This window comes from Boeremia exigua (assembly GCF_020726555.1).
Source record: "Boeremia exigua strain MPI-SDFR-AT-0100 chromosome Unknown C7974scaffold_2, whole genome shotgun sequence".
Classification (NCBI taxonomy): domain Eukaryota; kingdom Fungi; phylum Ascomycota; class Dothideomycetes; order Pleosporales; family Didymellaceae; genus Boeremia; species Boeremia exigua.
Window position 1 is genome coordinate 3,178,343 of NW_025763519.1, and position 26,257 is coordinate 3,204,599.

General features: G+C 58.3%; 11 protein-coding genes across 11 annotated transcripts; 7 read left to right on the top strand and 4 right to left on the bottom strand.

Moving 5' to 3' along the window:
• Positions 1–137: 137 nt before the first annotated feature.
• Positions 138–903, bottom strand: C7974DRAFT_302639 (trafficking protein-like protein particle complex subunit 3; the record flags this gene model as incomplete). Its single annotated transcript, XM_046137909.1, has 5 exons — positions 138–257; positions 305–496; positions 541–760; positions 811–819; positions 866–903. 5 exons carry the CDS (start codon positions 901–903, stop codon positions 138–140), a joined length of 579 nt encoding a protein of 192 aa, XP_046002134.1.
• A 114-nt stretch (positions 904–1,017) lies between these two features.
• On the top strand, positions 1,018–2,671 carry C7974DRAFT_118083 (WD40-repeat-containing domain protein). The gene is made up of 5 exons (XM_046135108.1): positions 1,018–1,250; positions 1,296–1,419; positions 1,464–1,723; positions 1,768–2,263; positions 2,523–2,671. Exons 1-5 carry the CDS (start codon positions 1,110–1,112, stop codon positions 2,573–2,575), a joined length of 1,074 nt encoding a protein of 357 aa, XP_046002135.1. The 5' UTR covers positions 1,018–1,109; the 3' UTR covers positions 2,576–2,671.
• A 994-nt stretch (positions 2,672–3,665) lies between these two features.
• C7974DRAFT_302833 (uncharacterized protein) lies at positions 3,666–5,184 on the top strand (the record flags this gene model as incomplete). The annotated part of the gene is made up of 3 exons (XM_046137918.1): positions 3,666–3,995; positions 4,095–4,368; positions 4,484–5,184. 3 exons carry the CDS (start codon positions 3,666–3,668, stop codon positions 5,182–5,184), a joined length of 1,305 nt encoding a protein of 434 aa, XP_046002136.1.
• Positions 5,185–6,572: 1,388 nt separating this feature from the next.
• C7974DRAFT_431408 (aquaporin-like protein) lies at positions 6,573–8,141 on the bottom strand (the record flags this gene model as incomplete). The annotated part of the gene is made up of 2 exons (XM_046144774.1): positions 6,573–6,883; positions 6,941–8,141. The coding sequence occupies 2 exons, from the start codon at positions 8,139–8,141 to the stop codon at positions 6,573–6,575; spliced, it is 1,512 nt and encodes a 503-aa protein (XP_046002137.1).
• A 1,182-nt stretch (positions 8,142–9,323) lies between these two features.
• On the bottom strand, positions 9,324–11,390 carry C7974DRAFT_118011 (pantothenate transporter-like protein). Its single transcript, XM_046135105.1, has 4 exons — positions 10,765–11,390; positions 10,037–10,718; positions 9,683–9,991; positions 9,324–9,629 (listed from the first exon to the last, which is right to left on the bottom strand). The coding sequence occupies exons 1-4, from the start codon at positions 11,065–11,067 to the stop codon at positions 9,484–9,486; spliced, it is 1,440 nt and encodes a 479-aa protein (XP_046002138.1). The 5' UTR covers positions 11,068–11,390; the 3' UTR covers positions 9,324–9,483.
• C7974DRAFT_448155 (amidase signature domain-containing protein) lies at positions 11,243–13,630 on the top strand. Its single transcript, XM_046145659.1, has 3 exons — positions 11,243–12,812; positions 12,864–13,071; positions 13,120–13,630. The coding sequence occupies exons 1-3, from the start codon at positions 11,715–11,717 to the stop codon at positions 13,416–13,418; spliced, it is 1,605 nt and encodes a 534-aa protein (XP_046002139.1). The 5' UTR covers positions 11,243–11,714; the 3' UTR covers positions 13,419–13,630.
• C7974DRAFT_118063 (major facilitator superfamily domain-containing protein) lies at positions 13,631–17,197 on the top strand. Its single transcript, XM_046135106.1, has 3 exons — positions 13,631–15,173; positions 15,221–15,291; positions 15,336–17,197. Exons 1-3 carry the CDS (start codon positions 13,842–13,844, stop codon positions 16,984–16,986), a joined length of 3,054 nt encoding a protein of 1,017 aa, XP_046002140.1. The 5' UTR covers positions 13,631–13,841; the 3' UTR covers positions 16,987–17,197.
• On the top strand, positions 17,196–18,166 carry C7974DRAFT_118064 (mitochondrial ATP synthase g subunit-domain-containing protein). Its single transcript, XM_046135107.1, has 3 exons — positions 17,196–17,574; positions 17,765–17,849; positions 17,900–18,166. Exons 1-3 carry the CDS (start codon positions 17,280–17,282, stop codon positions 18,150–18,152), a joined length of 633 nt encoding a protein of 210 aa, XP_046002141.1. The 5' UTR covers positions 17,196–17,279; the 3' UTR covers positions 18,153–18,166.
• A 365-nt stretch (positions 18,167–18,531) lies between these two features.
• Positions 18,532–21,263, top strand: C7974DRAFT_386915 (ATP-dependent RNA helicase-like protein rok1). The gene has a single exon (XM_046141109.1). It carries the CDS (start codon positions 18,663–18,665, stop codon positions 20,907–20,909), a length of 2,247 nt encoding a protein of 748 aa, XP_046002142.1. The 5' UTR covers positions 18,532–18,662; the 3' UTR covers positions 20,910–21,263.
• A 2,176-nt stretch (positions 21,264–23,439) lies between these two features.
• On the bottom strand, positions 23,440–24,276 carry C7974DRAFT_431414 (FRG1-like family-domain-containing protein; the record flags this gene model as incomplete). The annotated part of the gene is made up of 2 exons (XM_046144775.1): positions 23,440–23,863; positions 23,909–24,276. The coding sequence occupies 2 exons, from the start codon at positions 24,274–24,276 to the stop codon at positions 23,440–23,442; spliced, it is 792 nt and encodes a 263-aa protein (XP_046002143.1).
• Positions 24,194–25,734, top strand: C7974DRAFT_118289 (uncharacterized protein). Its single transcript, XM_046135109.1, has 3 exons — positions 24,194–24,566; positions 24,613–24,765; positions 24,816–25,734. Exons 1-3 carry the CDS (start codon positions 24,500–24,502, stop codon positions 25,670–25,672), a joined length of 1,077 nt encoding a protein of 358 aa, XP_046002144.1. The 5' UTR covers positions 24,194–24,499; the 3' UTR covers positions 25,673–25,734.
• Positions 25,735–26,257: the final 523 nt, after the last annotated feature.

Here is a 26,257-nt window from a genome sequence, read left to right on the forward strand (position 1 = left end):
GATTGATCCATCATTGAGTGAGGACTCGCACTGCGGCTGTCGAGCCTCGAATCCCGTTACCTTGTTGTAGTCCTGCTTTAGTCTAGGCCCCGCACCCGGCGGGTGTATCCCTAACACTCGTCGTCGGGCAGATTATATCACTCGTCGTCGGGCGGCATCTCGTCGTCAATGTAGCGCACCAGCGACACGCGCATCTCCGTCGTGTCGTTGCCGCGCAGCACGTCGCTCACAAAGTGTGCCTCGACCTGCATGTGCACCTGTACCTGCGTTAGCGCACGACACTTATTACTACACCAACACGCACCATCTCCAGCGCGCCTCGCAGCACGCCCACGAGCATGTTGGAGAACCACAGCTCGTCCTGGGCGCGGCCGTCGTCGGGCAGCTCGACAAAGTCGGCCAGCGGGTTCTCGTCGAAGATGAGCGAGAACTGCTTGTTGTCGCTGGACCAGCTCGTGATGGTGGGCGTGATGTTCAGGAACATCTTGAAGCCAACCTGCGCCCGTCAGCCCTCGTCGCAGCGCCGGGCGGCCGCGCTACCTTGGAGATCATCTCGGCCACCTCGCGGAAGTTGGTGCAGGTCGGCGCGCTCGTCTTGGCGAGGAAGTCCTCGATCAGGCGCACGCCGATGTTGTAGCCCATCTTCTCGAGCTGCTTGTTGACCTCGGCGTAGTTGTACTCGTAGTCTTTGCACAGCTGCGCGACGATGGTGCCGTACGTGAGCGTGACGAGCTCGGCGCTGACCTTGTCGACGCGGGTCCTGCGACGTCAGCACCGCGGGAGCACGGCGGCGCGACAGGCGACACTTACTTCCACACTCTGGCAGGCATTAGCACGCATCACAGCCGAGGCTCGCGGGGCTCACTCCTCGCCCAGACGGGCTGCCTTGGTCGATGACGCCATTCTGCGCCGCGGGTCTGTCTGCGCTCGAGGGACGCTGGCGGAGGTGTAAAGGGGAAACGTGGGGTAGGCGAGCAAGGGCGTCGCGGTGCGGGACGGTGGAGCGCGTCCACGAGCTAAAGTCCGTCCTTGGCGGCGCGCGAACTTGACGAATTCACATCACCGCTTTGGCTGCCCGCACCACAGTCGCAGCGCGACACCGCCCCGTGATGTCTCTGTCCAAACGCCCGGCGCACGATGCCTTCGGCTCGAACCAGCTGGTCAAGCGCGCAAAGTCCGACGCCAACCTCGACAGCTCCGCCGTGGCCATCTCCAGCGGGACCGGGCAGAATGGCGCGCTCATACAAGCAGTACGTCGCGCGACTGCGCAGATAGCGCTGGCTGACGAGCCATAGGGACAGCGAGGGCCGCTGCAGTCGCCCGTCATGGAGCTGACCGGCCACTCTGGGGAGGTCTTTGCGGCGCGCTTCGACCCGACCGGCCGCTACATTGCCTCTGGGTCCATGGACCGCTCCATCTGTCAGTACGCCTGAGGCCGCGCAGAACGTCGCTAACGCAGCCAGTGCTTTGGCGCAGCTCGGGCGCCTGCGAGAACTACGGCATCCTCACCGGACACAAGCAGGCCGTGCTGGACCTGCACTGGTCGCGCGACTCCAAGGTGCTGTTCTCGGCCTCGGCAGACATGCACCTCGCCAGCTGGGACGTCGAGACGGGCGAGCGGATACGGCGCCACCCGGGGCACGAGGAGGTCATCAATTGCATGGACGTGAGCAAGCGCGGCGAGGAGATGCTGGTCAGCGGCGCCGACGACGGCTACATTGGCGTAAGCGACCTTTGCCGCACGGGAGTCAAGGCTAACGCGCGCAGATCTGGGACTCGCGCACCAAGGACGCCGTGACCTTCATCCCCACAGACTTCCCCATCACAGCCATCTGTCTCGCCGAGGCCGGCAACGAGCTGTTCACCGGCGGCATCGACAACGACATCAAGGTCTGGGACCTCCGGAAGCAGGCCGTCACGTACACCCTCATTGGCCACGCCGACACCGTGACGTCGCTCCAGCTCTCCCCCGACAACCAGACACTGTTGTCAAACGCCCACGACTCCACTGTCAGGACATGGGATGTGAGGCCCTTTGCCCCCGCGGACCGCCGCATAGGAACCTTCGACGGCGCACCGACCGGCCACGAGCGCAACCTGCTCAAGGCTAGCTGGGATTCCAAGGGCGAGAAGATCGCTGCCGGGAGTGGAGACCAGAGCGTAGCCATCTGGGAGGCACGGACGGGGAAACTCCTAAACAAACTGCCCGGCCACCGAGGCGCAGTGAACGACGTGCGCTTCCACCCGCTCGGGGAACCACTTTGTAAGTATCAGAACTCTCCTTGCCACGCCTTGTCCCGTCCCGCGGTCGCTATGCGTCGCTTCTCGCCGCGTCTCGCGACATGCAGGCCGAACGCTTCAAGACGCCGTTTGCGTGACAAGCCTGCGGCTCTCAGCAAGCTTTCGCCCAAGGTTTGCTCTCAAGGCGCAATCGCCCATGGAGCCCGCTCCGCTGGGCGCACTCCTGCCTGCATCCGCGTTTCAACGCCCACGCCACGACTCACGCTGACTTGGCAACACAGTGGTCTCCGCCTCGTCCGACCGCACACTCATGGTCGGAGAGCTAGCAAGGTGAGATTGTGGAGTCTGAAGCACTTGGCTGCCGACTTTAGATTTAGAAGCACCGCGAGCGCGGGGGAAGGCCTCAGTCGAGCGGAGAACCAGCCGCCCCGCGGGCACGCCAGGGCGTTGTTTACAGCGACATTGGACACGCCGGTGCGACGCTGGGCGGACGGGAGGCTGCCGTCGGCCTGGGCGAGAGCGAGCATGATGACGCGCTTGACCGCGCCAGTAAACCTGCAGTGCAACAAAAACAATGCACAAGGCACGACATCACTACGATGCCGATCGTTTATGTATGCAGTTCTATGGTTCATGTTGCACGACTGCGTTGTCGACTACAGTCGGAAAGAGTGTCAGGGGCGCGAGATTGATTGGCTGTGGTATTTCGCTACTTTACCGTGTCTTTTCACCGCTAGCCAACCACCGGCGGCCCCACATGCAAATCGCGACTTCACGCCCATCCACTGGCAACGACAGGCCTAGAATCGCTATTCTGAGGCTGCATGGTGCGCGAACTGCCCTGTGACATGGCGTAGATCTGCTGTCGTGGGGACGCGTTTCAGCCGTGATCCTGATACGCCCCCAGTCGCAGAATCGCCTGGCGTTCAATGCTCCTCGACCGCAAGCGTCCTTGCTGCAGGGTGCCGTGCTCGGTGTGACTTGCACGCTGCCCTTCCAGCGATATACCTCCCTCCCCTTAACTCCTCGTCATTGGCAGCTGTGCTGTTGTTTCGCTTCTCTCCCTCGCACGTCTTCGTTTGGTCCACGGGCTCTGGTCAGCTTCACCTCGTTCTTGTCCAGTGTGCGACCCTCGGACTCAGTCTTGGTTTCGTTTTTTGAAAGACTTGTTAAGGTACTCCAGCAGCGACATGCAAGGCTTCCTATGACCACGGGCCGGCTCCAGTCATATTACTTTCTCTACTTTCATCCCTGTTACCGTTCCCTTGGAGTCCTGCACGGCCAGTGACACCACCCATTCATTACTATTCGCAAATTAGACAACGACGCGTCTCCGATATAGAAAACTACCAAACAAACAACCTCCGATATAAGGGACCACAAACAACAACGACTCGGTTCTCTCGAGCCCACAATCCCCCAACATGTTCCGCTCTTCAATATCCATCTTCGGCATCCGCACCCCCCGCCCCGACCACGATGCCGAGAACCCCCCCGTCCCCAGTCTCAGTCTCCCCGTGCAGCCCTCGCCCGCGCCCCCCTCGCGCTTCGCCCGCTTCTCGACCAACGCGCGCACCATGGTCGGCTCGTCCGTGTACTCGCAGTCCCCCGGGCCGCCCAAATGGCGCACTCCCAAGATGCCCTCCATGGGCTTCAGCCGGCGCCCTGTATCCGCCGACCTCGAGACCGTAATCAACCCCGCCTTCGCCTCGCACTCGGCCGCCTCGTACGTCGGCACCATCTCGCAGGACAGCGTTGCGCCGGCCGCCGAGACACGGGAGCGCGTGATGCAAGCCCACGAGCAGAGCCGCGTTCAGCACGCGCCCTCGTCCATCATCTCCGACCACGTCCAGCCCCCGCCGCTGTCCTACCGCCACCCCGCAGACGTCCAGCTCCCCGCCGACGACCCCTTCGTCGACCCCGAGGCCGCGCCAGGCGCAGAGGAGAACCCCGGACCCCGCCGCCATCGCCGCCGCAGGCGCAGGCGGCAGCACCGCGCGGACCACTGGAAGCGCAAGCGGTCGGACCGCGGCAAGCTGATGCCGTTTGTGCGCGGGGCGGCGGCGCGCGGGAAGCTGATTGCGTGTATTATCTCTGGTAGTTTTTTGGTTGTTGTGTTGAGTACTTGTAAGTGGTTACATCTCTCCCTTATTTTTTCCCCACGCCGTGGATGGTAGATGTCGAGATTTCTAGATGTCCACGTCTTCGAGTTTCCAGACCCCAGGCTAACAATGTCCAACAGACCTCGCAATCGCCCTCACCAACAAAGACATTGGCCAGGAAATCCACATCCTTTTCATCCTCCTCCTGCTCAGCATCACAATCTTCTTCTGCCACTCCCTAATCCGGCTGTGCATGCTGCTCCTCAACCCCCCACCACCCTCCTCCTCCTCCTCCACCTCCGCCCCCGCCTTCCAGCTCAACCCCGCCGGCTTCAGCCCCGAAATCCCTATCCCAGTGCGCCTCGCGCGCGACGACGACCTCGTCTCGGACTCGGAGGACGAGTGGGACGAGAAGCACGAGAAAGAGGCGTTGCCGCCGCCGCCGCCCGCGTATGGGCTGTGGCGCAGTAGTGTGCGCGCGGATCCGAATCTGCTGCACTGGGCGCGTGTCGAGGGTGCGCGCGCCGAGAGCGCTGTTTCTATGCCGCGGAGTCGGAACGGGAGCGTGGTTGCGAGTTCCGTGGGCGCGCCCAACGCCCCCGGCGCTACTGGTGCTGCTGGTGCTCAGAGTGTTGTAGCAGAGCCGGTCGTCGGGCCCCGGCCGCCGAGCTACGTGCTCGACGACGCGCACGCGGCGGGCGGTTTCGCGGCGCCGGCGCCCAGCGCGGGGAGTCCCGGGGTTGCAGGGCAGCCGGTGCATCCGGCGTGGCGCGCGAGTTATGTTATGAGTGAGATAAGGCCGGGGGAGGTGCCTGCGGGGGTTGGGCGGCGGTTGACGTAGGTCTGCCATTGGCGGAGGTTGGCTGTTGACGGAGGTTGGTTGTTGGCGTAATTCGTCGTCGACGACCGTGTATCGACGCCAACAACGATATCACACACAGAAGTGACGGAAAAGCAGCACCGGGCAGTGTGTACCCATCCATTCATTCATCCAGCTATTCAGCGCGGCGTTTTGAGCGAGCCGGTTTTGTCTCAAGCATTGCATTGTGCCTACTGTAGCTACCTAGTTGCCCATCTACTCATCCTCTGCTGTCGAGCGAGGCGTTCCGATACTTGATTCCCGAACTGCGTACCGTGCCGTGCCGTGCTGCGTGTGCTGAACCCGTCGTCCAGATGCGGAGCTCTCTCCCGCGTTGACATGAGAACCGTTCACTCTCGAAACCCAAAGTCACGATTTAACATGTTAAACCAGGACTCAAAACCCAAAACTTACAACCTAAAACTCAATTCTATTCCAGAACCCACCCGCACTGCCGACAGTATTATACTACCTAGCCCCCCGAAAACCCAAAATCTTCGCTCCAGCACCGATCCCGGTGCCGACATAACAACAGACATAAATCGACATGAACCGACAGCACACCCGAACAGCACAACGGCCCGCGAACCCGTGCCCAGTCCGACATGCCTCCATCGCCGTTGTCATGACATCACCAACAACCGCACTCGCATCCGCGTTCGCACCCGCACATGCTGTTTCAGACCCTGGTACGCACCCCTGGGGCGCACGAATGTGGAGCCGGGACGACATGAATGCTGATGCTTTGGGGGTAAGGTTCGGATGCTTTGGGGTTAAAGTTTGAGGCTTTGGGGGCGCGGACGGGGGGCGGACTGACTGCGGACTGCGAACCATGGAGTGTGGAGTGTGGATTGTGGACTGTGGAGGGTGCGGGACAGTGGACAGCGGACAGTGGACAGCGGACAGTGGACAGTGGAGAGGCATCAGTAAAAAACGGTTATGTGCGGTTGTGTGCTGGGCTGAGCGAGTGGGTTCTGCACGGTATAGACGTGTGTACATGTGTGTGGGATAGGGTGCGCAGTGGTAAGTGCTACAGTGTGCAGTGCGAGAGGAGAGGAGTGGTGGGTGTCATTATCTATTATGCGTGTCGTTACGGGAAATGCAATGCAATGCAGCGCGGAAAAAGCAGGAATGGTATCGTGCTGTCCTGTCCGTGGACCGTGTGTGTGCGTGTCTCTGTCGTTATCCGTCTTGTCGTGCCGTGAGTCGTCGGTGGTCGTTGGCGAGGGTTGGCCGTGGTGTGTTGGCCGTGACTCCTGTGAGTCGTCGGGTGTGGTCCATCCATCAACAGTGGTCTATCATCAACCGTGATCTACCATCAACCATAACCTATCATCATCCTTCCATCATCTCACCTCAAACATCACCCCCTAAACCCGCTCCATCCCGTTCCCCTCCAGCCCAATCTTCTCCTTGACCTGCTCGTCCTTGTCATCGTCGTCCTGCCCCGGGTTCGCAACCTCGTACTCGAGCATCTTGATGAACTTGTAGAACACCACCGCGATGATGGCGCCCAGCCCCGGCCCCACCCAGTAGATCCAGTGCTCGACATCGAACACGCCCGTGATCACACACGGCCCGAAGCTGCGCGCCGGGTTCAGCGAGCCGCCCGTGTAGTACACGCCGACCAGCTCGGCGACGAAGAGCGCGAGGCCGATGCCGACGGGGGCGATGAAAGTCGCTGGTAAGCGTTAGCTTGGGCTGATATGTTTACATTTATGGACGAGGGAAGACGTACCCTTGTGCTTCTCCTTGGCCAGCATGAAGATGGTGAACACCAGCTCGGCAGTGAGAATGGCCTCGATGAACACGCCCCTCACCAGACTCGTGCCAGAACTCAGTGTGGTGCGCACATTGAACGTCGTCGGGAACATGACGCTGACGACGAAGCTCGCGAAGATGCTGCCTGCGACCTGCGCCACCAGCAGCAGCGACGCGCGGATCGGCGAGATGGCACGGCACAACAGCATCGCAAACGTGACCGCGGGATTGAACAAACCGCCGCTGATGCGGAAGAAAATCCACACGTTGACCATTAGACTGAACCCGAACACGACGGCAATATACAGCAGCACCATGGGCGAGAAGCCCGTGGCCTCACCCGTAGTGGTGTTGGACTCGTCCGACGCGGCGGACCCGATGTTGGCGACTTGCGTGCCGGCGAAGGCGAAGAAGAGGAACATGGTGGTGCCGACGAACTCGCCGACGAAGGCCACGAAGTGGTTCTTCGCATTCGAGTTCATCCACATGGTCCACGGAAGGCGCATAACTTCGGTAGTACTGGGGGGCTTGCGGCCACCGGCGCCACCGGTGGCAGCAGCGTAGAGCCGCTTACGCGGCGTGTCACGGTCGGAGTCGTAGTACATAGTATAGCCCTTACCGGTAGGGGGGCTCTCATCTTCGGAGAAGCGAGAGGAGGGGTAGGCACCAGGACCCGGACCGTAACGGCCAGAAGCGGCAGGTGGACGGCGGTGTTGGCGGTTTGGACGGCGGCGGTATGCGCGCGGGTCGTCTTCATCATCGGAGTCATCCTCTACGTACGGATGCCTGTGCATGGGGCCACCGGGACGGCTTTCCTGGCGCGTGCTGCGCTTCTGGTATGTGCGGCGGTAGTAGTCAGCTTCATCCGCGGCACGTTCGTCGTACGCTTGGCCGGGAGGGCCGTACGCGTGTGGGTCTGAGTAGCCGCGGATTCTCTTCAGGGCAGTGCTCTGGTGTGGCGGCGAGGCTACTGTGGACAGCCCAAATGGCTCAGTAGTCTCCAGGGGCGACATTGGTGAGGGTTCAATATGAGCCTGGTGTGGTTGCATTGGTAGTTGGAGAAGCTGCTTCCGAGACTCGCGGGAACTGACGTGACGGGGTGCAGTAGGAGACTCCAGTATGGTTCCATCTTGGAGTTGCTGGCCATAGTAGTGTGGAAGAGGACTGGATGTCGCCATGTTGGACTGGATGACTTGCTAAGAGCGAACTGCAAAAGGAAGAACTGGGCAGCGAGATGGAGACGGGTCGTCTCAGTGGCTGATTAGTCCACGGTAGTTGGAGAGGGCCACTGGTACCCGGGTTTCAGGTGAGGAGCCTTGAGATATCTGTGAGCGTGGGCATGAGGAATATGCTAGGTGATATAGCTCACTGGAGCAGCGACTCGGACCCTGAACGAGCTCACAATGCACCTCGTCATTCCTATTTCGGCCCATTTCGTGTCCACAAGGTTTGCTCGCGCACTTCTTGTCGGCGATTCGTCGATCAAAGCAGCCGAGGGGATTGCTTTCCAGGAACCTGCGCATCGAGTCCGGACGAAGATGATAATGACGTATTCCAGGGTCGCGGACTGACTCGGCTCCAAGAAAAGCACCAGAGATGGGGTATCTTGCATGGTACATGCAGCCACAGAAGCAAGCAAAGCCTGGGCGTTGGAGATGTGATTATGAAGCTCGCCAGGGTCAAGATTGTGGAAACCCGAAATCAAACACTGCCGAATCAACAGCAATGCGTCCTTGGAAGTTGAGCGTGAGGTTGCAAGGTTCTCGCTGGTTCATGAAGTGATGTTCGGATCGCCAGGGTCTAAGCAGCGGTACGTTTTGGTGTTCAACGTGCCACGAATGGGGAACATCCTTGCAGTGGTGTCGCAAATAACCCTAGCGCCTGTCATCAAGCAAAAGCAAAACGGGTACCTAAGCGATTCAAAAGAAAACTCCGTTCAATGGGACGATAATGACGGCAGTGGGGTGGTGGTTCCAACCGCATCCACATGTCAGGTCTATTAGTTTGCAGCTGTCAGTCCGCAGCACGATCAGCGAAACTGTGCAAGGCTGACGACGATCCGCGACTTTCGCGTATGTAGTCTGTAAAATAGTCTTTAAACGTCCCGACTGGAGCGCGCCGCTAGGAAAACTGTTCGATGCCATTTCACGAAATTGCGAACGGGCGTGAAAGAAAAGCTCGACGACCAAAGTATGGGGCATGTTTCAATTGCCACCGCGATCAGAACAGACCGCGAGATCATCTCAAAACCTTCAGTGGAATGTAAGATTTCAAGGCTGGATGAGTGATACCGGTGCGCGGGAGTGCATCGACGCGCGTTGTTCTTGTCAAGACTACAAAACACCTGCTGAACTGTAAAGCGTTCCCCGCTGTTCCGAGGATGCGTGCGGCTGCATTTCGTCATAGCTGTCCCGAACACGAGATGGTCACAGGGATGGTGGTTTGCGAGTTGGACCGAGCCCGTTGCATGAAACTCATTTCTTGATGAGGTTGGTAGTCTCTTGACGAGGTTGGTAAACTCTAGACTTTCTCGACGGTATGGTCGAGGTGATGACCTTGGTCTAGATCATGCTCCTTGGCTGCAACATTCGTTGAAATTGTCTCCCGTTCTCTCCTTTTCTCGGTGCGAACCTGCTGCCAAACGAGCAACGCTGTCCATATAGCCACTGACAGGCATTAGCTTGAATAACGGATTTCCAGGCATTCGACGCAGACTTACTTGCTATCGATACCGCAATCATTGCCCACATTCCCCGCGTGAAATAAGGTGCGAAGCTCGCGCCATAGAAGACAATGGACCACCACGCGTTGATGGCATTGCTGCCCATGTTCATAGATGCAATAACAACGGCCCGCAAGCTGTCTTCCTCGTAGCGGAGTACATCATTCGCCCAAGCGAAGAAGGTCGCCTGACATGCATAGACACTACCCGCCCAGTAATACATAGCAAAGTGTATGGCCGTGTGGTCAGGATATGCTAGGATGAGCGCGCTTGTGATGACGCCTGTAAGCCCGATCCAGTATCCAACTACGATGCGATTAGCAAGGGCTGGAATCTACGACATGAACTTACCAAGATAGCGCTTGCCGCCCATGAAATCTGTAAGTGTCGCCCAGAACAGGGTTGATACAATACCGACTGCCGGCACGCCCGTAGGGTAGTTGTTCAGCTGCGTGACAGTGTACTTGTTGGTTGGATGCGACTTCATGTACAAAGCCAACAGCGCGTTTGTGCTGAAGGATTCGGTCTCTCCAGCAAGGATCCAGAGAATAACGAAGAAGTACCAATACCAGGTCGAGAAGCAGTGCTTCAAAAAGCTCCAAGAGATGGGTGTGCGCTCTGAAACCTCTGGAACTCGAGAGATTGCGAGAGCCTTTTCTTCTGCGCTGAGATACGGGGCCTTCGTGTTCCTTGGCGTGTCTGGGAAGAGCATGAAGCCGTAGAGTGCGACGGGCAGCGTGATGATTCCATCGATGATGAAAAGCCAACGCCAGCCAGACAAACCGTTTAGTCCGTCCATACTAGAGTGTATGCCAGTCTGAATGAAGCCACCAATCATGGTACCGGCAAGACCAGAGGCGGTGAAGATGCCTGAGCGCTTGCCGAGTTCCTTCTCGGTGTACCACGAGCCAAGGATGTAGTGAGTTCCGACGAAAGTCGATGCCTCGAACATGGCCTGGAAGAAGCGAATCGCCATGATGTCTTGGGGCTTTTGAGCCGCAGCTGTCACCATTGTCAAAGCAGCCCATGCGACCTGCGCGATGTCAGTGCAGGTTTTTTATAGTAGAAAGTGCACTCACCATGCATGCAGGGAAGAAGTATCTCGGCTTGACGTAGTACAGCGCTATGTTGCAGGGGACTTGAGCGACTGTGTAGCCAACAGTGAATACGGTGTTGATCTGGTTAAGCTGATTTCCTTTGAAGTTCAACTCTTCTCTCATACCAGAGACGTATGCATTGTTGAGGTTTGTTCGATCAAGATAATTCAGGAAGTACATAAGGCAGCAGAAAGTAAGGATGAAGAAGTCGAGCTTCCGAACCAGCTTGCGCTCGCCAGGCGCATTGTGGTCGCCCTGCAGGTACTGCCTGAACTTGTTCGCCATTGCGGCTAGTGTTTCCTGGCACTCGAAGACCTGAGAGTCGATCGTGTAGTCTGTGTGGCTGCGATCGTGTCTTTGCCGCTGTCAGTACTGTCGCGGATTGATCTTCCTTATATGGGCTGGCACAGTCTAGCGCCAAGGTCAAGTCAAGGTCCGGTAACGGTTATCCGTCTGTGATCGACTGATAGACGCCAGGTCGAGATATGGCGAAGAAGATAATGCGTGGGCCAGTTTCGAGATAGGAACTCCAGCATGTTATCTCGTATCGCGATACTGGCAACAGGGTTCGTTTTCGGGTTCCTTCATTTGGTCAGCGGCCGCTGTCACACAGTCGTGAACGTTGCAACGGCGTCGCAACAGACATCAGCATCCGAGAGGTTTAAGGATCGCCTCCGTATCGGGAATAACCACGCTCGAGCTGGTCAATCACAGCGCGCGGGGTTCGGATAGGCGATCTGCGTAGACCAGCAAGAGTGGCGTCTCCGTCACCGACCGCGGCGAACATGTACCGAAAGGTGGGGAGCTTCTGCCGGATCAGATAATGTAGTCCAGTAGCTTACCTCCGAGGTTCAAGCTGCTTTAAAAGCTTCAGTCGACATCGCAACGCTGCTGCTATCAATCATCGGCGTTCTCAGAATCGTGAATAGACCATGTCGGCGCAAAACTGGGAGAAGATCGCCGAAGCGAAACAAGCGGCCCTGACGGCATCAATCCCGTCCGAGTATCGCGTGCCGAAGGACCTCCTGCCACCAGACTCGCAACTCGACGTTACACCATGGCCCCAGCAATCAGGCTGGTTTACAGCAGAAGAGTTACAGATCACTGGCAGCACCGCATCAGACATCCTGCAGAAACTTGCGTCGAAAACATGGACGTCTGCAAATGTAACCAAGGCTTTCTGCAAACGAGCAGCTGCAGCACACCAGCTTACCAATTGCTTAAGCGATGCATTCTTTGAAGAAGCTATTAGAAGCGCTACAGCTCTCGACGACCATCTTCAGCGAACTGGACAGCTGGTAGGGCCGCTGCACGGTCTGCCGATCTCGCTCAAGGACAACTTCAACATCAAAGGCAAAGACAGCACCGTCGGCTTCACGTCTTTGGTAGACAAACCAGCCGAGTATAATGCTACTTTGGTTGATATACTGGAAGGACTCGGTGCGGTACGGTACTGCAAGACCAACGTACCCACAGCCATGATGATCGCTGAATCCGTTAACAACACATTCGGCCGCACCGTCAACCCGTTAAATCGTGCCCTCACTTCTGGTGGTTCATCAGGCGGGGAATCAGCACTCATCGCCTTTGGAGGCAGTCCACTTGGAGTCGGAACAGACATCGGCGGCAGTTTGAGAATTCCCGCCGCGTGTACGGGTATTTTTACACTTCGACCCAGCCATGGTCGGTTCACGACGCAAAGATGTCGATCGGGGCTTGCGGGCCAGGAGGCTGTTAAAAGCGTCAACGGACCTATGGCAAGAACGCTAGAAGACATCACGATGTATTCAAAGGCTGTTATTGATGCAAAGCCATGGCTACTTGATCCTACGATGCTACCTATTCCTTGGCAGCCTGTAGAGCAAAAGCAAAAGCTCAAAATAGCCGTCATGTGGAACGATGGGATATGTACGCCTACTCCACCTGTCACGCGGGCGTTGAAGGAGACAGTACAGAAGCTGAAGGATGCCGGGCATGAACTGATTGAATGGGACCCGAAGGAGCTCCACCCCAAGGCACTGCAGATCCTGGTGAGGTCATCTAAGTAAATCTTGACATTACTCTGCTGACTTCAAACCTAGGGGCGCATGTTTGTAGCAGATGGCGGCAAGAGTGTCGAAGCCCTCCTGAACCCCACCGGTGAGCCATGGCGACCAGAAATGAAGATGTATGAGGATGCTACGGAGCTGGGCACGCACGGCATGTGGGGACTTCATCTTGAACGTACTGAATTACAGCGTCAATACCTCGAGAAGTGGAAGTCTGTCGATAGTCTTGATGCCATTTTGTGTAAGGAATAGCCAGTCTTCTCGGACGCTCACTGACAATACCACACAGGCCCAACAACACCGTACGCGAGCGTCAAACATGGCGACTTCAAGTACGTCGGTTACACTGGTGTGTATAACGTCGTTGACTACTCGGCCGTGTCTTTCCCCTGTGGCATATCCGCAGATAAGGCTGTAGATGCAGCTATCACAGACTACAAACCACTCAGCGAATATTGCCAGGCTGCTTACGACAGCTATGATGCTGAGGCTGTGCATGGGATGCCGGTCAGCCTTCAGCTTGTTGCGCAGAGGCTGGAAGAGGAGAAGGTTCTTGCTATGACAGCGACTGTGCTACAAGCACTTTAAATCTCTTGCAGTACGACTAGACGAGGATGAAATACAATGTTGATAGCGTGGTGTTCGCTGTCGCAGCTACCCTGTCCGCGTGGCGAGATGAATTGTGGTGAGGCAAGTACGTCCAATCTCAGTAAACAATACAACCAGTCAAGCTGAACTTCATTCCCTCGCACTCATGAGACCACATCCATACCTTCACCATTGCCTATTCTTTTCGCCCCACCCTGCTTGACAACCAGCCTACCCCAACCTCTTGCACGCCCGAGGCTGGTTGCTCATGTTCTCTCATATGATTCCATCTCAGTCTTACCTTGTCGAGCGTTGCTCGGAGCTGTCGTCCATAGTCTGAGTCAACTCTTCGCAACCACAGGACAAACGCTTTGCGATCATCTCAGTCATTACACCCGCGCGATAGCCCGCGTCAGACTTACCATGACTGTATCCCAGGAACCGCGAGCGGAAGCGTCTCGACCAACGAAACTTACCTCTGGAGCAACAATAAAGCGGCTGCCCTGGCTTGATGGCAGGAATTCGCGAGCGCTCAACCATCCTTCGGGCAACCATTCAAGCAGTAACTCCTCGGCCCTGGCAATTCCTAAACGTACTGCAACAGCACATGCGACAGCCACTTCATCCGCACCCGTCGCCCAGAAGAAGCTCGTGTCATCCAAGAACGAGCAACGAATACTTGAGATGGATTCGCCACTCGAGAGTAGCCTCTCACCAGTCTCAAGGCACCAAATGGCCCATGATCGACGAGTGTCTAGGGACGCGGCCCAATGTGCAGCGTCAACGCCCGTAGTAGTCTCCCGAGTCCAAACGTCCCCTTCTCGTCCCCGGCCTCTACAAGTGGGAGAAAGGAGGATTGGCAAAGCAGTTGAGGACCTCGAAGACATGGTACAAGAAGCTGTGGAGATTGCAGACGATGCAGCAGATTATGGTCTGGTTGAGGAGATATACGATATTATCAAAGACGCACGGCAAGCAACACAAGAGGCTTCGGGGCACCCTGCCAGGCACCTGATGATAACAAGCTCCCCGCTTCCGGCATCGGACTCCTCTCTTCAAGGGCAAGAGAATCGTGGTAATTGGACAGAACTATCGCCTCCTCCACCCCTTATCGTCCAGAGGAACATTTTTCCGGATTCGGTGGACATTCTGCCTCCGCAAGTGCAGGTGAACCTGCAGCGAGGGCCATTGTCCGTAGACTGGGCTTACCAACCTCACAGAGGTCCTACCAGTATCACTTCGTCCTCTTCTCGCTCGAGTAGTGATGGCAGGGGTCGCTCTCGGCTCGGCACCCTTAGCGACCTACTGCTTCCACCAGATCCTTCCCAACCTGCACCAAGAGAACATGTGGACCATGTGCTCCGTCATCTGCGGGACCATTCTCGCGGTCGATCACATCACCGTATCGTCCGAGACAGAGCAGTGCGAAGTCGTAAACCCCACCGACATCGCCGTCTTCGAAGTGTGAGCAGTCCCGATCGAGGAGCCAGGACAACTTCTCGGCCGCACTGCACAGGACAAAGCTGCTCAGAGTCGAGTTTTTCCGGACAGTCCTGCGACGAGGAGCACCTTCCATCTCGACCATATGGCGGTACGCTCCACCTTTGGGACCAGGCGCAGCGACATACAGTCAACCGCCGGCAACAACATCGCAGGCAGCCCATTGCAAGGAATTGGGGCACTGGCAAGAAACGCTTGGCTGCGGTCATTGCCTGCATTAACACCGCTCTTCTCGGCATCGTCATTGGAGTTTACGTGAGTGGTTCGGAAACTCGTAGTGTGTTCGATCTGACGTATTCAAGGCAGGTGAGGTACCACGCATTCAGTACTATCTCGCAGACGAAGGCCACATTGCCATCCTCGGTAATGTTCTGTAAGTTGTCCGACTCTGTTCGTGAGCATCGCTAAGACGTACAGATTGTACATTGGTCTTGCCGTCTCCACCTGTGTAGTCTGGCCACTACCGCTGCTCCACGGGCGAAAGCCATACATATTAGCCGCGTTGACCCTTGCAATGCCGCTGCAATTTCCACAGGCGATGATCCTCAGCGCCAAGCGGTCTCCGACCAATGAAAAATTTCGAGCAGGTCTGCTTATTGCTCGTGTAGCAACTGGACTCGTCCTTGGGTTCGCCAACGTAAACTACATCACCGTTCTGCTTGATCTATTCGGCGCATCATTGCAAAGCAAGAACCCACACCAAGAGTATGTTGTCCCGAATGACGTGAGACGACATGGGGGAGGCATGGGCTTGTGGCTCGGCATATGGTCATGGTGCTGGATCGCATCGCTCGCTGTCGGCTTCATGGTTGGTGCGGTGATCATTGAGCATCTGAGTCCAGACTGGGGCTTCTACGTTGTGATCATCATCTTGTCTGCTGCACTGGTACTGAACATCATTGCGCCCGAAACCCGGCGCGCAGCTTGCCGCAAATCGGTGATGGAGGTGTACGACCGCGATGAGAATTACCTTATGCGCCGAGTGTCCCGTGGCGAGTGCAAGCTTCACATCTCAGCCGAGGGCCCGAAGTACTGGTTCGAAGAGGTTTGGGCTGGTCTGAAACTGATGGTCATGATGATGTGCCAGCCAGGCTTCTTTGTGCTGGCCCTGTATCTGGCCTGGATCTATACACAGGTGGTGCTTGTCATTGTGCTTCTTACTTCGTTGTTATCGAGGAATTACAAGTGGCAGCCGCGGTTCGTGGGAGCTGGCGTCACGTCGATTGCCATTGGAGCCTTCCTGGCGCTTCCTTTAACCAAGGCTAGGATCTTCTCTCGCGAACGGAAGAACTCCTTTCGAACGGACAGCATGACGTTTCAGAAGCAGGTAACGTGGTCATCGCATCTAGTTCGACGTACGCTCTTCACTGTCGTACTTCCCCTGATGGGCCTGGCCTACACAATCTCCTCAGCAGGACGTCCGCGGCCGTATATGGTACCAATCGTGTTCGCAGGGGCCCTGGGGTTCTTCAGCATCCTTGCCATTGCGGAATGTCACGGGCTCATGATGGAGACATTTGACACGTGCGATCTGCAGCCTGGTGTCAACACAAAACATCGGCTGCAGTCGATGGCTGTGCAGGATCGGCGGCGTCGAACAAACTTCTCGTCCTTTCCTCGCGTAACAGCTGGCATCTTTGCATCTCAGACACTGGCGTTCATCGGCGGCGCAGTGGCGACAGAAGTAGGTGGTATTATGACGCGGCGTCTTGGTGCTCAGCTGTCAACTGGCGTGACGGCTGCCATTCTGATGTTCTTAACGGTCGCGCTTACACTCGTTCTTGCGCGCTTCAAGTCAGTCCAAGTGATTCCCAACCACACGTTCGGCACTCGGCGAGACACAGCAGCATGGGAAGAGTTTGGACAGCTCGAGAAGATGGGCCGGGGCAGTGACTGGAAAGCTGTGGTGATTGGGAATCCGAGTGGGAAAATGCGCAGGATGAGCGTGTTGGAGCTGGGCGCCTTGAGTCGCTGGACAGAGATCCGAAAGCTTAACTTCCTACTGAAAGGGCCTCGATTAGGCGAGGCGAAGTCTGGGAGGAGACCTAGGACTTGGAGAGACGGCTGACGGTTTGCTATGAGGAGACGTGTGGAAGCTCAGACTGCTAGGAGGAGAAGTGCGAAAGTTCAGACTGCTGGTCGGAGCTGGGCAGAAGAGTATTGCAATTCAAGACCTGCCGCGTTCTCACATTACTCTCGCGTGGGTGATCTACAGGGCTGGTGTTGGTGTTGAGACATGGTGTGCTCCTAATACATCCGCGTGCCAAGTCTCGAAAAAAGCTCGAGCTCTCGAACCGCCAACATCAGTGTAGCCGGCGACACACCACCTCCATCGCCCACCTACGCCGACGCACCATCACAATGTCTTTCGCTGCATCTCGCGCGCTCGTCCGCCAGTCGCGGTTCGCCATCCGCCGCGCCGGCATGCGCAATGCCTCGACCACGTCCGAGGCCGCCGGCGCCGCAAAGGAGAAGGCCGGCGACGCGGCCTCCAAGGTGCAGTCCAAGGCGTCCGAGGGCCTGACCAAGGTCAAGAGCTCGGCCGAGTCTGCGGCCAGCTCCGTCAGCACCGCCGCGAGCAACGCTGCGGGCACAGTCAACAGCGCGGCGGGCAAGGCCCAGGGCAGGGTTGGCAGGCTGGTTGGCGCCGTTCAGGGTAAGTCACGTTTTATTTGGGTGCAATTGGCGGCACGCGGTGTGGCAGGTGGTTGATACAGCTCAATGGCGCAGTTCAGAGGCTCTGCAGCTTGCCGGGCGTGCTGGGCTGTGCTTCGACTGATATCAATACCGCGACACTGCACGCGACCGGGGACCGCAACACTGCAGCAGCGGCTAACAAGCACCAGGACTGATCCCCCAGGCTACATACTACGGCCGCGTCGGCCTCGAGCTCGGCAAGCTCATCGTCAAGCAGCGCAGCATGGCACCTCCGTAAGCCTCCTCTGCAGCCCGAGTGCGGCCACCACTAACACCTCGCACAGCTCCGTCCAGACGATCCAGGGCTACCTCCAGCCCGCGCTGAACGCTCTCCGCCACCCCGCCTCGATCGCCAGCTCGCTGAACCCCAACACGATCCTCAGCCAGGTCCGCGGCGCGTCGAGCGCACAGTACTGGAGCGCCGGCGTCGTCGCCGCCGAGGTGCTTGGATTCTTCTCCATTGGCGAGGTCATTGGCCGTTTCAAGCTTGTCGGCTACAGGGAGAAGGGGCACGGCGGTGACGGCGAGGCTCACTAGGGCAGCGAGGTGTAATCAGTAATCGCGTCTACAGCGAGGCCGAGGAGGTCGGCGCACATGGCGGGACCACAGCACGGGTGTACGATGCTGAGATGATCTGGACGGTGCGAGCACGACATTGGGACTGATGACCCAAAAACACTGTACTACCGCACATAGCTCTGATTCTAGATTCCCTTTTCCTGACAACGGCTCTGTGCAATGACTCGCAATACATTTCTTTCGTCACAACTCGATTCGTCTCAAGTGCCTCCAGACTGCATCCAACGCATGTGTTTACCACCGACCAGTGCTGACTAATCAGCGCACCGCGCTAGTGGGCGCTCAAGAAGGTGACCAACTGACACCGTGTTCGACACTTTCCGCAACCTGCCTGATTAGGAAGGTTGGCTGAGGCCCCACTTTATTTCATCTGAGTGGAGCTCGAACTTTTGCCAGCTGCAGCACTTTTTCCAGCACGCCCAACGTTTCTCACACACAAGCTGCCCCGCCGAGGCTCGACCGCCGGACATGGACGTCTTCAAGCTGCTCTCGCGCTCCGCGAAACCCAGCGCAAAAGCAAGCGCGACCCAAAACCTGCCCTCTAGCGGCGCCGCAGCGAACCCGCAGCTGTTTGGGCACGACGGGCCGGCGTTCCAGGGCGCGAAGAACAAGAAGAGGAAGAGGGGGCAGGATAAAGCGGGTGACGCCGAGGAGGACACCAGTATTTATGCTGCGTTGGACTTTTTCGGTGCGCCCAAGAGCACTGACGGCGAGGGCAAGAAGCGCAAGAAGCGAGCCGAGGCGGAGAAGGATGATGTAGAAGTCGTGGATGGGGCTGGTGACTTCGCAACTGAGGTTCCCCCGGCAGGCGAGGCGTATGATGCGGCAGAGAGCAAGCACCTCCTGCGCTCGCACAAGCTCAAGATCGCCGTCCTCGAGGACTTCGCCGCGCAGGACGCTCTGCAGGCGAAGGAACAGAAGAAGAAGGCCAAGAAGGATAAAAAGGGCAGCAAGAAGCACAAGGAGGAAGAGCCGGCGGGCAAGAAGAAGGACAGCAAGAAGCCGCTCTACCCCCAGCCGCTCACCGACTTCGCCCAGCTGCGCACGCGCTACGCCATCTCGCGACGACTTGCGGAGAACATACAGGAGCAGGGCTACAAGCTGCCGACAGAGGTCCAGCTCGGTGCGCTGCCGCTGTTACTCGGCGGCAAGACGCAAGCTTCCTCTGACAGCGCGGCTGCGGAGAGCTCGGGCGCAGAGTACGGCGGCGACATCGATCTCCTGACCATTGCGCCGACAGGGAGCGGCAAGACGATTGCTTTTCTGATACCCGTCATCAACGCTCTGCTCAGGGAGGGGACGACGGACGGCGTAGAAGGCCCGCGGGCGATTGTCGTCGCACCTACACGAGAGCTGGCCGCGCAGATTGTCAACGAGGCGAGGAAGCTGGCCAAGGGCACGGGGATCAAGGCCACGCTGATGAGGAAGGGCATGGAGGTTGTGGAGCGCGGCAGCCAGCCGTCGGCAGAAGCTGAGGCAGATGCATCTGGCGACGACGACAGCGCTTCTGACTCTGATGCAGCAGGAGAAGCTCAGCAGAAGACGCCCGACCGCAGACGCGCTGAACGCGTCAAGGCCGCCATCATCGTCGCAACTCCTCTGGCGCTCCTCAACGCATTGAAGCGGAGAGACGGCTCAGTGGCTGACCTCCCCAGCGTCCGCCACGTCGTTCTCGACGAGGCAGACGTGCTCCTGGACCCGCTCTTCCGCGAGCAGACTCTCGCTGTCTGGAACGCCTGCACAAACCCGCTTCTCCGCGTCGGCCTCTGGTCCGCCACCATGGGCGCCTCCGTCGAGTCCCTCGCAACCTCCACGCTCAACACACGCTGGGAGACCCTCAAGTCCAGCTCCACCGACCTGCCCCCGCGCCCCCCTCTCATCCGTCTTGTGGTCGGCCTCAAAGATACCGCCATCCCCAACATCCACCACCAACTCACCTACGCCGCAACCGAGCAAGGCAAGCTCCTCGGCCTGCGCCAACTCCTCCACCCCACCGCCACAACCACCACCCCGACCCTCCGCCCCCCCTTCCTCGTCTTCACCCAAACCATCCCCCGCGCCATCGCCCTCCACTCAGAACTCCTCTACGACATCCCCCCCGAAGCCGGCGGCTCCTCGCGCCTCGCCGTCCTGCACGCCGACCTGTCCCCCGCCGCCCGCGACGCCATCATGACGCGCTTCCGCCGCGGCGACCTGTGGGTGCTGATCACCACGGACCTACTCGCGCGGGGGATCGACTTCCGCGGCCTCAACGGCGTCGTCAACTTCGACGCGCCCTCGTCCGCAGCCGCATACGTCCACCGCGTGGGCCGCACGGGGCGCGCGGGCCGTGCCGGCGGCGTCGCCGTCACGTTCTACACGCAAGACGACATCCCGCACGTGCGGCTTATTGCGAACGTGATCCGCGCCAGCGAGGCGCTGCGCGGCGTCCCCGAGGGCGAAGGGAGTGTTAAGAAGTGGCTCCTGGATGCGCTGCCGGTGCCGAGTAAGCGCGATAAGGCGGCGTTGAAGAAGAGGGGTGTTGAGGGCAGGAGGAGTGGGTTGGGCGGGAAGGAGGGCAGGAAGGCGAGGATTAGTACGAAGAGTGGGTTTGAGCGGCGGGTGGAGAATAGGCGGAGGGGCGCAGTCGAGGGGAGTCGGCGGAGGACGAGGGCGGAGGCGGAGGCGGATGCGGAAGCGCAGGAGGGGGGTGCGTCGGAGGGTGGTGAGGCGTAAGGCGACATAGATGTCCACGTGCTAGAATCCCGATCGTGGACGGTGGGATTGTTAATCATGTCCTCCTGTTTCTTCCCTCCTCGTTTGCCCGTGCCTCGTGGCCGTGGGTGAGCTACAGGCCAATTTAGAATCAACTTCATCTCCAACTCCAACTCTGACTCTGACTCCAACCCCAATCCCAACCCCACTTCCACCAACTACCCCCAGTGACCAAGAACCAGCGAACCCTCCACACAAGAAAACGGGACCAGCGCCCTCAACGACGTTCAGCAACATCGACGGCAAGGCATCCGTCTATCCTGCTACTCCAACACAGCATAAGTGTTGCTGATTAAGGGGGTTGGCGGGCGGAGGTGGGGAGGTGGACTACGTGTTGGCTTGCGGGGTGGGTTGGCTAGGGGGTTCGGTGGATGGCTCAGATGAGTGATGGGTAGTGTGGATGAGGTGCTTAGACGAGATGCTTGGATGAGGTGCTTGGATGAGGGGCTTGGATGAGGGGCTTGGACGAGATACTTCAACAATATACCCCAATAAGCTGCTCACTCAAGTCCTCTCCCTCCATCCACTATCCCAACCGAGCATGCCGACTTCACCAAGCAGCTGCACCAAGTAGCTTCACCAAGTACCTCCAGCAAGCAGCCCCAGCAAGCCACTTCAGTACCTACCTACCCGCACCGGTATCGGTATTATAACTTCAGCAGTGTCTCCACCACCCAGTACCAACACGCCGGATCACGGGGGAGAAATGAAGGGATGTGGATAGTATTTATCGTGCCGTGAGTCAACAGTCAAGGTCTAGGGATCTAGGGGTTTAGGTTTCTGGGGTAGGAGATTGTGTCTGGGGCTGGGGTGTGGTGGTTGGAGGGTTTGTGTACGTGGGTTGGTGGGTTGGGGTTGGGGTGTTGTTGGGTTTTTTGTTGTTGGGTTTTTTGTTGTTGGGTTTGTGTGGTGTTTTTGTAGTCTTGTTTCTTCTTGTAGGCTTCTTGTGATCTTCTTGCAGTCTTCTTGTAGTCTTCTTGTAGTCTTCTTGTAGTCTTCTTGTAGTCTTCTTGTAGTCTTCTTGTAGTCTTCTTGTAGTCTTCTTGTAGTCTTCTCATACACTTCCATCCCCTCCCAGTCCATCTCCCTCCACCCCACCGTCTCCCTCACAAACCATCTCAGCGACAGCACAAGTCACCACACCACCCCTTGCACCCCCTCCCATCCGCAAGACTTTCCAAAACCTTCGCAAGACCTCCACGCATATGTCCCCGCCCTACTGTCACGTCCCCGTCTCCACTCCACCCCCAACACCCCAAATCCAGACACAGACCTCAAAGATCCAACTACCCAGCAAAACGACTCGTGAACTACTGCCTCCAACACAACACATTCCATCTCACCCACGCAATCTCTCCACGCTGTATATCCACGCGATCCCTCCACGCAGTAAAACCCCCCTCGCCCTATTCCACGCCGCGAGGCTGTTTCCTGATCTCAGCATCGCCGCGCATAGCACCACCACTACCGCCGTTGATGCATAGACGCTTTCGCGGCCGCTACTTACACCGCTTTGACGCTGCTGTCAAGACAGCTGTCAACATGAAACATGAAACACGAAACACGGCACCTGGACCGGCGCTGCGCTGCGCAAAAGTCCGGCCGGCGCGGATGGCGGTGTGCAGTGTTTCGGCGTGAGTGTGCGGGGATGCAGACACGTACTGTAGTGAGAACGCGCGGGTCTGGTGTGATTGCCTGGGATAGCGAGGGGGATGCGTGCAAGCGTGCAAGCGAACGTACACGGCAAGCAGAGGTGCGCGAAGCAGCGGCGTGGTGGGAGCAGACTCGCAGACTCTCTGAGCCGCGGAGTGGGTGGACGCAGTCTCACTTCATCACACAGCACACAGCACACAGCACACAGTCCGCAGTCCGCAGTCCACCGTCTCGACACCAACACTGGGGTCATCCACGCGACTGGCGCAGCGCAGCAGAAGAACAAGTAGCTTGACGCACATCGACGCAACGAAAGACACCGGTAGCAGCAGGGCGCGACACAGCGGGGAGTGCGACGCGAGTATGGGCATGTCAGATGGGGGGAGGGAGGGTAGCATTGCGCAGTGCACGTAGGACGGGGGAGTGCAGATGTCTTGATTTCTGAGCTGTGCGACTACTTCGCGGCTGGGGTGCTGCGACGAGGCAGTGCTGCGTCCGCGCCCGCGCGCTGACGGTGTGTGTATGTGTATTCTGTTCTCCGTGCACAACCTCCGTGACGCCAGATACGCACAAGGCCCGGCCCGCCAGTGCCCAGCCGGATCCACGGCCGCTGCTCAGCCACCCTGTGGCAGCTTGTGGCGCGCAGTGTGCCAGGAGCGCAGTGTGTGGCGCGCGAGACGTGTGAGGTGCGGCGTCTATTGGCGACGTGCCACGGTTACAGGAATGCAGGAGGGGGCTTGGCGACACCTCGGGCCCTTGTTTGGTGCTGCGATACAACCGTATTCGGAACGGGTGCGCGAATCGCGGTGCTTGGGGTGCGCAGAGGGGAGGCCGGGGCTCAGGCGTATTTGTCGTGCGACGACTTGGAGCGCATGTCCATGGCGACTTCGTGGAAGTCGTTTTCGCGGCGCGCCTTGCGCAGTTTCTTGACTTCGTCGTCGCTGAGCTTGCGGCCGATGAGGTCTTCGAGCTCTTTCTTGCTGATCTTCTGGAACGCTTTCTCTTCCTTCGAGGCCTTGTTGCGCGGCTTGAAGCGCGCTTGCATGCGCAGGCGGAACGTGGTGTTGAAGGTGATGTCCTCGGCGTCGCCGCGTACTGCAGGGCTGTCGGAGGACTCGTCGATGCTCAGGTACTTCTCGCGCTGCGTCTGCAGGGCAAAGGCGCCGGGGTTGTCGGGGATGGCGATGATGAGGAAGCGCTCTTCGGGGGAGATGGCGGTCGCGTTGGCGCTGAGGATGCCGAACTTGTCGCAGCTGAGATATCTGCAGAAGTTAGCAGAGATATAGAACGAGTTCGACTACACTTGCCTCCCGTGATGTCCCTTCAGATTGAAGTCGTCTGTGCCGGCAACCCTGTTGGCTACAAAGACCTGCCGTACGTCGTGCGGCTCAGCCGTGCTCGCGTCGCCGTCGACAATGTTCTCCAATTCACTCGCAAAGACCTTCCCGACCGCGTCGCATGCCAGCGCTGTTGCCTTTTCTGTCGGCAAGACAACGACAATGGGTCCGGTGACGTCGCTGGGCGCTTCTGCGCTCACCCAGGAATCATCGCTCTCGGGCTCTGCAGGCGCCGAGGTCGTGAGCGCTTTCGAGGACGGCTCAGCATCGTCGGCGTCGACGACTCTCTTGCGCTTCTTCACCTTCTTGTCGCCCTTGAACGAGAGTGCTTTCACCATGTTGGCGCGTTCTGGTGGTGAGGTCGGCGTCGGAATCGGACGAGCTCTAGTCGGAATCGGCCGGGCGGTGGCAGAATTAGGAAGGTGAGAGTGGACGAACATCAGCCGAGCGGTAGAATCTTGCGCTAGATCGGAGGTAGTCACGGTACTAAAGTCGACATAGAGACCGACTGTGTGGCCTGTGGTCATTCGTCGTCTAAACCAAAGCCTGCTCAATATCAAAATGGCCAGTGCCAACGCTGCTGTCAGTCAGAACGCTATTGCGGTGGGTCTGGAAGATCTCAAGAATGGTAAGGCATTGGCTGGGAATGGCAGAATCAGACTGATTCCTGCTAGACAACGTCGACTTTGGGTTACTCGAGCAGGCGTTCGGCCCTGAGAGTCTGGGCATCATCGTCGTGAAAGACTTGCCGGAGAAGTTCCACGCGCTGAGATCTAAGCTGCTGTCGTACTCCTCAGCTCTCGCCAGTCTGTCGCCGGAGCAACTTGGTACGTGCAGGTATATATATTGCTCCGCACTATCTGACTGTACCCCGCAGAGAAGCTCGAGTCACCTGCCTCCAAGTGGCTGGTTGGATGGTCCTGTGGAAAGGAGACACTCAAGGACGGCCAGTATGACACCCTCAAGGGCTCTTACTATGTCAACTGCGCCTCTGGGTTTGAGGAGTCGCAGAAGTCGGTCGCAGAGAAGTACCCGTCGTTCCCAGAGTACACAGCACCCAACGTCTGGCCGACCGAGGAGCTTCTGCCCGGCTTCGAGCAGACGTTCCGTGAACTCACCACACTGATCATCGACGTTGCCGTGCTTGTCGCGCGTGCTTGTGACAAGTACGCCGAGGCAAACATTGAGGGGTACCAGAAGGGATTCCTCGAGCATGTCGTCAAGACTAGTGTGTCGACAAAGGCCCGGCTCTTGCACTACTTCCCTTCCCCAGAGTCGAGCAGTGGAGCGTCAGACTCGTCCAGCGGTGACGAGGACGACTGGTGCGCTACCCACCTCGACCACGGCTGCTTGACCGGCCTTACCTCTGCTATGTTCGTTGACGAGGCTGCTCATGTCCCGCAGACGGGCACGTCATTTGCACCGCTGAAGGAGCTCGAGCGCTCGCCCGACCCAAAGGCCGGACTCTACATCCACTCGAGGACTGGAGCGACGGTCAAGGTCGGGATACCGCGGGACTGTCTCGGCTTCCAGACTGGAGAGGCTCTTGAAATCATCACCAAAGGCAAGTTCAGGGCAGTCCCCCACTTTGTCAGAGGCGCTGGCGCCGGAACTGGTGGAAAGGTGGCTAGGAATACGCTGGCCGTGTTCACGCAGCCTAACCTGTGGGAGAAGGTGGACGAGAGAAGAGACTTTGCCGCGTTTGCGAAGGAGATTGTGGAGAAGAATCATTGAGCGGCTGGGGAATGACATCATCTGCTATCTATCTTGACCGCAACTGCATGACACCTCACGCGACAACAAAAAGTGATGGCATTTGATGAATTTGATGAGGCCTGGACTGCAGCGACCCACACCGCTAGAACGGTAGTGATGGCGCTTGGAAGTCTGGGAATTGCTGAAGTGGGAAGCTTGGAAGCAGGAAGCCACGGCGGACGCAGCCGAGTCCAAGCCTGCACGCTGCACAACAGGGCTTGCAGAGCCGCACACGGCGCCGCGCCGCAGCTGGGCGTCAGCACAACAACAGCGCGTCGCTCCACGGCGATCAAACACAGCGCATCGCGGGGAATGAGATGGACGACGACTTTGCGCGTCCTCCGACACGCGATATTGCCATCTGCAGCGGCTCATCTATCTTGGGGGATCTGACGCGGCTGGTGCAAGTGGCGCGACGTCGGAAGCGACGTCGCTTCACAATTTTCTTCCGGGCCAATGCACTCCCATCATGCATGCCAACCACCCTGCAGCACCGAATCACAGACACGCGCCCTTGCCTTTGTCTTGACCTTTGCGCCACACCTTGCCGGTTTCCCTGGATGT

Bases quoted from the DNA above. Each gene is read 5' to 3' on its own strand.
- C7974DRAFT_118011 (XM_046135105.1), bottom strand. From the start codon at position 11,067: ATGGCGAACAAGTTCAGGCAGTACCTGCAGGGCGACCACAATGCGCCT. The intron at 9,992-10,036 runs GTAAGTTCATGT...ATCGCATCGTAG, and splicing joins GGGCGGCAAGCGCTATCTTG to TTGGATACTGGATCGGGCTT. The intron at 9,630-9,682 runs GTAAGTCTGCGT...AATGCCTGTCAG, and splicing joins GATTGCGGTATCGATAGCAA to TGGCTATATGGACAGCGTTG.
- C7974DRAFT_118083 (XM_046135108.1), top strand. From the start codon at position 1,110: ATGTCTCTGTCCAAACGCCCGGCGCACGATGCCTTCGGCTCGAACCAG. The intron at 1,251-1,295 runs GTACGTCGCGCG...GACGAGCCATAG, and splicing joins ATGGCGCGCTCATACAAGCA to GGACAGCGAGGGCCGCTGCA. The intron at 1,420-1,463 runs GTCAGTACGCCT...TAACGCAGCCAG, and splicing joins GTCCATGGACCGCTCCATCT to TGCTTTGGCGCAGCTCGGGC.
- C7974DRAFT_118064 (XM_046135107.1), top strand. From the start codon at position 17,280: ATGTCTTTCGCTGCATCTCGCGCGCTCGTCCGCCAGTCGCGGTTCGCC. The intron at 17,575-17,764 runs GTAAGTCACGTT...AACAAGCACCAG, and splicing joins GCTGGTTGGCGCCGTTCAGG to GACTGATCCCCCAGGCTACA. The intron at 17,850-17,899 runs GTAAGCCTCCTC...CACCTCGCACAG, and splicing joins CAGCGCAGCATGGCACCTCC to CTCCGTCCAGACGATCCAGG.
- C7974DRAFT_448155 (XM_046145659.1), top strand. From the start codon at position 11,715: ATGTCGGCGCAAAACTGGGAGAAGATCGCCGAAGCGAAACAAGCGGCC. The intron at 12,813-12,863 runs GTGAGGTCATCT...CTTCAAACCTAG, and splicing joins CCAAGGCACTGCAGATCCTG to GGGCGCATGTTTGTAGCAGA. The intron at 13,072-13,119 runs GTAAGGAATAGC...AATACCACACAG, and splicing joins TAGTCTTGATGCCATTTTGT to GCCCAACAACACCGTACGCG.
- C7974DRAFT_118063 (XM_046135106.1), top strand. From the start codon at position 13,842: ATGACTGTATCCCAGGAACCGCGAGCGGAAGCGTCTCGACCAACGAAA. The intron at 15,174-15,220 runs GTGAGTGGTTCG...GACGTATTCAAG, and splicing joins GCATCGTCATTGGAGTTTAC to GCAGGTGAGGTACCACGCAT. The intron at 15,292-15,335 runs GTAAGTTGTCCG...TAAGACGTACAG, and splicing joins GCCATCCTCGGTAATGTTCT to ATTGTACATTGGTCTTGCCG.
- C7974DRAFT_118289 (XM_046135109.1), top strand. From the start codon at position 24,500: ATGGCCAGTGCCAACGCTGCTGTCAGTCAGAACGCTATTGCGGTGGGT. The intron at 24,567-24,612 runs GTAAGGCATTGG...GATTCCTGCTAG, and splicing joins TCTGGAAGATCTCAAGAATG to ACAACGTCGACTTTGGGTTA. The intron at 24,766-24,815 runs GTACGTGCAGGT...TGTACCCCGCAG, and splicing joins TCTGTCGCCGGAGCAACTTG to AGAAGCTCGAGTCACCTGCC.
- C7974DRAFT_386915 (XM_046141109.1), top strand. From the start codon at position 18,663: ATGGACGTCTTCAAGCTGCTCTCGCGCTCCGCGAAACCCAGCGCAAAA.